Consider the following 8187-nt stretch of genomic DNA (forward strand, 5'->3'; position numbering starts at 1 on the left):
TGAGTTGCCGGAGGAGCATGAACGGGGCGAGGAGGAGATCCAAGGTTCGCCTGCCAACACTGTAGGCCTGCTGGAGTCCCTCGAGGGCGTGACCGAACCAGCTGTTGCGGAGGACCTTCCCGGGAGTCCTTCGATTAAAATTGATTAAGTCTTAATGCTGAATATTGTAATCCTTTTATGTTGAATCAAATTTTTCTTCGTTTTTGCATAAACACGAGTATACGATATTTTTAAGAAAAAATGCAATTCCCATTTAAGAAGGAAGTAATTAATCAACGGGAATCATCCCGAGGGGAACACGAGTAAATGGTATCTTTAAGAAAAGATGCAAGTTCCTTTTAAGGGAGTAATTAATCGGGGCGAGGGAATCATCCCGGTGAATGGTATCTTTGAGAAAGATGCAAGTTCCTTTATAAAGGAGTAATTAATCAGACGGGAATCATCCCGAGTGAATGGTATCTTTGAGAAAAGATGCAAGTTCCTTTAGAAAGGAGTAATTAATCAGACGGGAATCATCCCGAGTGAATGGTATCTTTGAGAAAAGATGCAAGTTCCTTTATAAAGGAGTAATTAATCAGACGGGAATCATCCCGAGTGAATGGTATCTTTGAGAAAAGATGCAAGTTCCTTTAGAAAGGAGTAATTAATCAGACGGGAATCATCCCGAGTGAATGGTATCTTTGAGAAAAGATGCAAGTTCCTTTATAAAGGAGTAATTAATCAGACGGGAATCAACCCGAATTTATTGTGTCTTCTTTAGAAAGATTTGATCCGAAAATGTGAAGTCACAAACGGTATTGACCCGATGTCTTTATTGGTAAAACTTCTTCAAATTTGTGGAATGCCATGAGCGATCAATCGGGTTTCCGTCTTCGATTCTCTTCAGTCGGTATGATCCTGGCCTTGTTTCTTTTTCCACCAGATAAGGTCCTTCCCATGTTGGAGCTAATTTTCCTTGATTTCTTGGGTCTGAAGCCCCTGTTCGTCTTAAAACCAGATCCCCCGATCTATATCTTCGGTTGTTAACCCGAGAGTTGTAGTGCTGTGCCACTCTTTTTTGATACAATAGATTTTTCTGTTGTGCTTTTGTCCGGGTTTCTTGTAAGAGATCTAAATTCTCCCTGAGTCCTTCATCATTTTGTTGTTCATTAAATGTATCATAACGCAATGATCCCGCCAATACTTCCACGGGAGCTAGGGCCTCAGTCCCATAAGCCAAACAAAAAGGGGTTTCGCCGGTTGGGGGTTCGTACCGTAGTTACTGTATGACCAGAGTACACTCGGGGAGTTCCTCGACCCACATTGCCCGATTATCCTCCAACCTCTTTTTGATCCCGTCAAGAAGTGTCCTGTTGGTGACCTCAACCTGCCCATTGCTCTGGGGGTAGGAAACCGAAGCGAATCGATGTTCTATATGGTACCTCGTACAAAAGGCTTTGAACCCGGCACCTTCAAATTGTTTGCCGTTGTCTGTTACTAGTATCCGGGGTATCCCGAACCTGTATATTATCTTCTCTTGAAAAAACTTTTCCATCTGTTTCTCCGTGATGGAAGATAATGGCTCAGCCTCGACCCACTTTGTGAAGTAGTCTATTGCAACCACCATGTACTCCCGATTCTTGGGAGCTTTCGTAGTAGTTCCCGACTAGGTCCATTCCCCACATCGCAAATGGGGTCGGGTTGGAGATGGATACCATGGGGACCGCTGGTAACTTTGGGACATTAGCGTGTTTCTGGCACCGTTCGCACTTACGAACATATTCAATCGCGTCTTTTTGTATTGTAGGCCAGAATATTCCCGATCTTAATATTTTTTGTGCTAACGCCTTCCCACCCATATGTGCACCACATATGCCTTCGTGGATTTCAGCAAGGGCGTAACTCGCTCGGGACGGTCCTACACATTTTAAGAGAGGATTCGTGAAGGACCTTCTATATAGGTGCTCCCCGACCATGGTGAACCGAGCAGCTTGGTTCCGAACTTTCTTTGCTTCTTTCGGATCAGTCGGGAGGATGTCATCCCGAATATACGAAATTAGAGGTGTGGTCCAGTCTGATTCCTCGCTGATCTCAAGGGTTTCCAGTTCTTGGATACTCGGGCTATTTAACTCTTCAATGTAAACCGCTGAGTCCAAGTTTTTGTAACTTGCCATTGACAGTCGGGAGAGTTCATCTGCATTCTCATTTTCCTTTCTTGGTATCTGTCGGTATGTTACCTGCTCAAAGAAGGTTTGAAGCTGTCCAACTTTGACCAAGTATTTAGCCATTCTTTCATCCTTAGCTTCATACTCCCCCCTGATTTGGTTGACAACCAATTGAGAATCACTTCTCACTTCCAGCTCCCGAACCCTGAGAGCTCGGGCCACCACTCGCAAGCCTGCTATGACTGCCTCATACTCTGCCTCATTGTTTGAGGCTGGGAATTTGAATCTTATTGCGTAGCTGATGGTGAAGTTCTCGGGACTACAGAGAGTCAATCCTGCTCCCGATCCTGAAATATTACTCGAACCATCAACATGTAGAATCCACAACTCGGATTTCTCTTCTGTTGGCACTTGGTCATTTCTCTGTGGTATAGTGCTTTCGACTATAAAGTCGGCCAACACCTGGGCTTTTATAGCCGTCCTCGGCCTGAATTCAATCTGGTACTCGCTAAGTTCCACGGACCACCCGACCATCCTCCCTGCTACATCTGGCCTTTGAAGTATTTTCTTTAACGGGAAGTTAGTCGGGACTATGATCGGGTGCGACTGGAAGTAGGGTCTTAGTTTTCGTGATGCCACGAGAAGTGCCAACGCTTGCTTATCAATGTCCGGGTACCGTTTTTCAGCATCTATAAGCACATGGCTCACATAATAGATTGGGTTCTGAACTGTATCACCCCGAACCAAAACTGCACTGACCGCTGTTGGCGAGATTGCCAGATAAACCGTAAGAGCTTCTCCAGACGGGGGTCGGGCCAAAACTGGTGTTGTCCCGAGGTATGTTACAAGATGATCGAAGGCCTGTTGACACTCCGGTGTCCAAGCAATTGTTCCCGAGCTTGACGTGGTCTTCAAGGCTTTGAAGAATGTATTACACTTTTCCCCAGCTCGGGATATGAACCGATTCAAAGCGGCCACCCTCCCGGTTAAACACTGGATTTCTTTTATAGTAACTGGTGGTGTCATGTTGGCCAATGCTTGAATCTTTTCTGGATTAGCCTCGATCCCTCTTTGGGAAACCATGAACCCAAGAAACTTTCCCGAGGATACCCCAAAGGCGCATTTTTCAGGGTTCAGGCGCATTCGGTATGTCCTAAGCACATCGAATGTCTCCTCCAAGTCAGCCAAATGTCCTGCCCGAACCAAACTTTTTACAAGCATGTCGTCCACATATACCTCCATGTTCCGCCTCGATCTGTTTTTGAAAGATCCTATTGACAGCCCTCTGATAAGTTGCCCCTGCATTTTTTAAACCGAATGGCATTACTCGGTAGTAATAGCTCTCCCGGTCAGTCATGAAGGAAGTGTGTTTCTCGTCTTCCCGACTCATTAAGATCTGGTTATATCCCGAGTATGCGTCCATGAAGCTAAGGACCTCATGACCTGCAGTAGCATCGATCAAAAGATCAATCCTCGGGAGAGGATAGCAATCCTTGGGGCAGGCCTTATTCAAGTCGGTATAATCGGTACACATTCTCCATTTCCCATTTGCTTTTTTCACCATAACTACATTGGCAAGCCAGGTTGGGCATTCGATTGGTTCTATGAAACCCGACTTCTCCAATTTTTCTACTTCTACCCTGATTGCCTCATGCTTTTCAATTGCGAAATTTCTTCGTCTTTGGATGACCGGGGTAGCATCTTTCTGTATCCAGAGTTTGTGCTCTGCTACCCGTCTGTCTATCCCGGGCATATCATTTGCTGACCATGCGAAGATATCTGCATTATCACACAAGAACCGGGTAAGTCCCTTCTTGAAATCGTCTGGCTGCTCTGAACCAATGAACGTTCCTCGATCGGGAAAGGATTGACTAAGTTGGATCCTTTCCAGCTTTTCGACGGGTTCCGCCCGCTGCATGCTTTCTTCATCGCGGTCATCCCGAACCTCGACGTTCATGGCCGTTCCCGAACTTTCTGGCTTACGCTTTTCCTTTAGATAGTTTGTATAACATTGTCGGGAAGCCGATTGATCTGAGCAACATTCCCCGACTCCGGATTCAGTCGGGAACTTTAACTTCATATGCCTGGGAGACACTCTTTGCTTCAAGTGCGTTCAACGTTGGTCGTCCCAGAATGACGTTGTATGCCGACAGTTCCCGGACCACCATGAAGTTTACCCGAACCGAAGTATCTCGGGGTGACACTCCCACTTTAAGATCGAGATGGATAGTTCCTTCTGCCACTGTGGATGATCCCGCGAAACCATATAGTGGCGTTGATGATGGTGTTAACAAATCATCAGCCAACTTTAATCTTCTGAAGGCATCATACGAGATGAGGTCGACAGAGGATCCCGTGTCCACCAGAACTCGGTGAACCTCCCGGTTGGCTATCTTGACTTTAATGATGATTGCGTCATCATGCGGTGACATGACACCGTCAAGGTCAGCGTCCGTAAAGGTTATTGGCTCGGGACATACTGGATTTTGCCTTTTCTTAGGCAAATGTACAGCCCCCACGAACCGAGCCTTTTGTTTCGCCTTTCTGATCGACTCCACAGTTGGTCCCCCCATTATGACGTACACGGGTGTTTCCTCCCGATCTTCCTTCTCCTTGCCTTTGTCCGCTTTTTTGTCAAGCTCTTTTGGGCTTGGGGATCGACCTCTTTTCTTTGGCGCCGGTGAATATGCTTGACTCTTCCCCGACTGCCTCACGTATTGACCCAACTTTCCTTGTTGAATCAATTTTTCTATTTCGAACTTCAGATTCCGACAAGCATCCGTATGGTGCCCGTAATCTTGATGGAATCGGCAATATTTGGTCATATCCCGGTCTTCTGGAGGTGCACGTATCTTCCCGGGCCATTTCAACTCCTTTTTATCCCGGATATTCATCAGAATCTCTGACGGCTTCGAGTTTAAAGGAGTATAGTTTACCTGTTCACGCTTCCAGTTACTTTTTGGCCTTTGATGCTTGTCACTTGGGGATGGTTTTTCCTCACGATCTGATCTTTTGTCCCGATCCGATCTCCTTTCCCGATCTGCTTTAACCCGGGCATCTATCACCTCATAGACACTGGCTTGCTTTTGGCACCTGCGTAACAGCATGCCGTACGTTTTTGGCTTGTCCGTAAGCAAGACCTCCAGAAGCCTTTGGTGAGTAATGCCACTCCAAAGCGCGCTGTATGCCACTTGGTCATCTAGCTCCTCGATCTCGATGGCAACTTCATCAAATCTTTTCAGATAATCCCGGATGGACTCATTTCGGCCTTGTCGTATGCCAAAGAGACTGTCGGATGTCTTTTTACTCCCGATTGCGCTTCGGAACCGAGCTATGAATTTTTGGGCCAGCTCCCGGAAATTATTTATTGATGCCGGACGTAGACTGCTAAACCATTTTATAGCCGGGCCCTTCAGTGATGCTGGAAAGGTTCTGCAGAGCAATTCATCCTCCCGACCTAGCACCGTCATCACTGACTTAAAGTAGCTGATGTGCTCTTTTGGATTTGTTTTTCCTTCAAAAGGGGTGAAGGTTGGCATGATAAAATTCCTTGGTAGAGGCATGTTCATGATTTCGTCTGAGAATGGCTCCCGATCTACTACATCAAGATCCTCGTCATGATCCCGATCTTCTAGTTTTCGCTCGACCTCGGCCACTCGCCTCCGCAGCCGGTTCTGCCTTGTACCTTCCTCATCGGATTCGACTCGTTCCTTTTTTGAGTGAAGGTTTGTAGTTTCCTTCCTTTGGGATGGTGCCCGAGAGGTCGAGATTCTCGATCTTGAAGGTTGGGGCTGGCTTTCTCCTTCCTGCTCCTTCTCCACGATCTTATCAACATGCTCCCGACTATACCTGGGGGGCAAAGACCCTGTTTTAGGCGGCAACGAAATACGTTCTAAAGCACTGATCCTTGTCCCATTAGGCGTGGTTTGGCGCTTGCTTCGATCAGATTGTACCTCCCTCTGCTCCCGAGTTATTTTTGTTCTCGGGATGCGCCTTGGATGTCGGGCTCCTCGCACCGTCCTGAAGGCTCTCATTAGCCTTCCCGACTGAGTGTTACGCCTTGGTCCTTGTTCGACCCCAATTTGATGTACTAAACCACGTAATACCCCTTGCATTTCGAGCATACCTTTACGCAGTTCGTCCATATCTGCCATAATGGCCTGGTCCCGAGGTCCTCGTGATGTCCCTTCTTCAATTGGATCGTCCAGAACCATATTGTCCGGGAGCATCTCTTGTTCTTCGTGAACTGGCGGATTAATCGTTTCTTCGGGAATTACTCGATCATCCCCAGCACTTTCTTGTCGGGAACGTCCATTTGTGCGTCTTACCATGACTTGAGGTTTTTGTCGTTCCCACAGACGGCGCCAAACTGATGCGGATCAATTATGCTTCTGGATCCGACTGAGCCTCCTCTCGTATCCGGGACGATGAGTCCTGCAAGAAAGGTTAGATGCGGGCCGGCTTGTGTGCCGGGCAGCCGCCTCCGATGGCAAAGTTAGATGATGAACCGAATGAGGTCTCGTGCAAAAGCTACACAAGATTATGCTCAAAGTGTATTGGTTGCTTACCGGAGGGGTAGATCTATGCATTTATAGTGCGGGTGTTACCTTTTACGTGTTTGGTAAGTTGGTTTGACAAGGACTGATGTTTCTCCTCGGATCATGCTCCCTTGTCGTTAGCCCCCTTCAATCAGCTGTCGAGTTGACCTTCTATAATAAGGATGATTGCTATATTTGTGGCGTACGTTACGCCTTCGGTTATAGAAGATCGGCATCCCTCCCGACTAACAGCAATGTGGAGCCCCATTCAGCTGGGACCCGATTACGTTGCATCATGATATGGACGGGTGTAACCCGTTTAAAAGCCCAAAGGGAACCCCGCGGGGGCTTCCCCCTATTATAAATATAAAAAAAAAAAAAAAAAAAAATACTGTTTTGATCTCTTTCTACTTTGTACAAGAAGATCCGTTGACATGCTTATGATCTCTTATATTCCAGAAATAATCAATCAACTTCATTATTTATTTTACTGCCATTCAACATAAGTTCTCTCAATAATCACTGTGTGTATCTATTTCTCATGGTATAACACAATGAAGCAACGAAGCCATCTTTGGTTTATCGACTGTTGGTATTGATGGAGCACTTTGGAGGAAGACCTTGAGGGAATCGCTTGGCATCAGTGCAATACTTGTAGATCACACATAGTTCTTTTGCACCCATTTCAGTTTTACTTGAATTCATCTCTTGATACATCCAAGTGTTATTCTTCGAAGAAAAAGCACATGAAGATGATGAGGAGCTACCAGAAGACCAAACGCATCCATCAGCTTAATTTATAGTTTCTATAGGAAGCTAAGCAGTGAAGGGAGCTTGACTATACTCCAGTTCGTTTTCAAAAGGCCTCCCTTTGTGGCCCAATCATTGGCATTCCAAATGCGTTCGACCATAAAGTCTTACTGTTTGGTTCTTCGGGTAAGGAACCCCAGTAGATGACTGCCTGTTCTTGAATTCTCTGATAGGTATTCCATCCACACAGAAACTAACAAAAAAATTCTTGACTAGGTTCTTAATGCAAATTTAAAAATCTAAAGTGTAAATTAAAACTAATTTTGTAGGAGCACTTATTCTAATTCGATGCACTTCATCTAGCAGGTAATCTTCTTTATCCAATTCGACTGTTTGTTAAATTTTGGTTCCATTTTTCTCAATTTCGTGAAGTTTTAATTTTAAGTGGAGAGTTTGCAGATACGATTTTGATGATGTTTCTAACTGCCTGTATTTAGACATCTGTCAGTTGGGAATCATGGTCTTCACTAATTCCACATGGTTAATTCAAGAGATCTCATTAAATTACATCCAATTTTTTTAAGAAAGTATTCCTACTGCATTGTCTAAATTGCTACATTTGACCACATTACTCTTGTATGTTCTACCATTATGTTTTCATGAATTTTGGCTGAATGACGGGATAGCCGACTAGAGGGGTCCATGATTTGGGCTTATTGGCAGCAATGGGTCATCTTATTATCAACATGGTATAT

General features: G+C 45.4%; 2 protein-coding genes across 2 annotated transcripts; both read right to left on the minus strand.

The window, feature by feature from the left end:
• Positions 1 to 1258: 1258 nt before the first annotated feature.
• Positions 1259 to 4101, minus strand: LOC149015429 (uncharacterized). The gene is made up of 3 exons (XM_089156530.1): positions 3877 to 4101; positions 1695 to 3443; positions 1259 to 1378 (listed from the first exon to the last, which is right to left on the minus strand). The coding sequence occupies exons 1-3, from the start codon at positions 4099 to 4101 to the stop codon at positions 1259 to 1261; spliced, it is 2094 nt and encodes a 697-aa protein (XP_089012656.1).
• Positions 4102 to 4201: 100 nt separating this feature from the next.
• On the minus strand, positions 4202 to 5614 carry LOC149015430 (uncharacterized). The gene has a single exon (XM_089156531.1). It carries the CDS (start codon positions 5612 to 5614, stop codon positions 4202 to 4204), a length of 1413 nt encoding a protein of 470 aa, XP_089012657.1.
• Positions 5615 to 8187: the final 2573 nt, after the last annotated feature.

Source organism: Hakea prostrata, chromosome 5 (genome assembly GCF_041222555.1).
Source record: "Hakea prostrata isolate BN-2017 chromosome 5, UWA_Hpros_2, whole genome shotgun sequence".
Classification (NCBI taxonomy): Eukaryota; Viridiplantae; Streptophyta; class Magnoliopsida; order Proteales; family Proteaceae; genus Hakea; species Hakea prostrata.

Excerpts from the sequence above, each read along its gene's own strand:
- LOC149015429 (XM_089156530.1), bottom strand. The coding sequence starts at position 4,101 with ATGAACGTCGAGGTTCGGGATGACCGCGATGAAGAAAGCATGCAGCGG. Across the intron at positions 3,444-3,876 it reads TGCCCGGGATAGACAGACGG|GGGCAACTTATCAGAGGGCT; the intron begins GTAGCAGAGCAC and ends TAAAAAATGCAG. Across the intron at positions 1,379-1,694 it reads AGTTACCAGCGGTCCCCATG|AGCAATGGGCAGGTTGAGGT; the intron begins GTATCCATCTCC and ends TCCTACCCCCAG.
- LOC149015430 (XM_089156531.1), bottom strand. The coding sequence starts at position 5,614 with ATGACGGTGCTAGGTCGGGAGGATGAATTGCTCTGCAGAACCTTTCCA.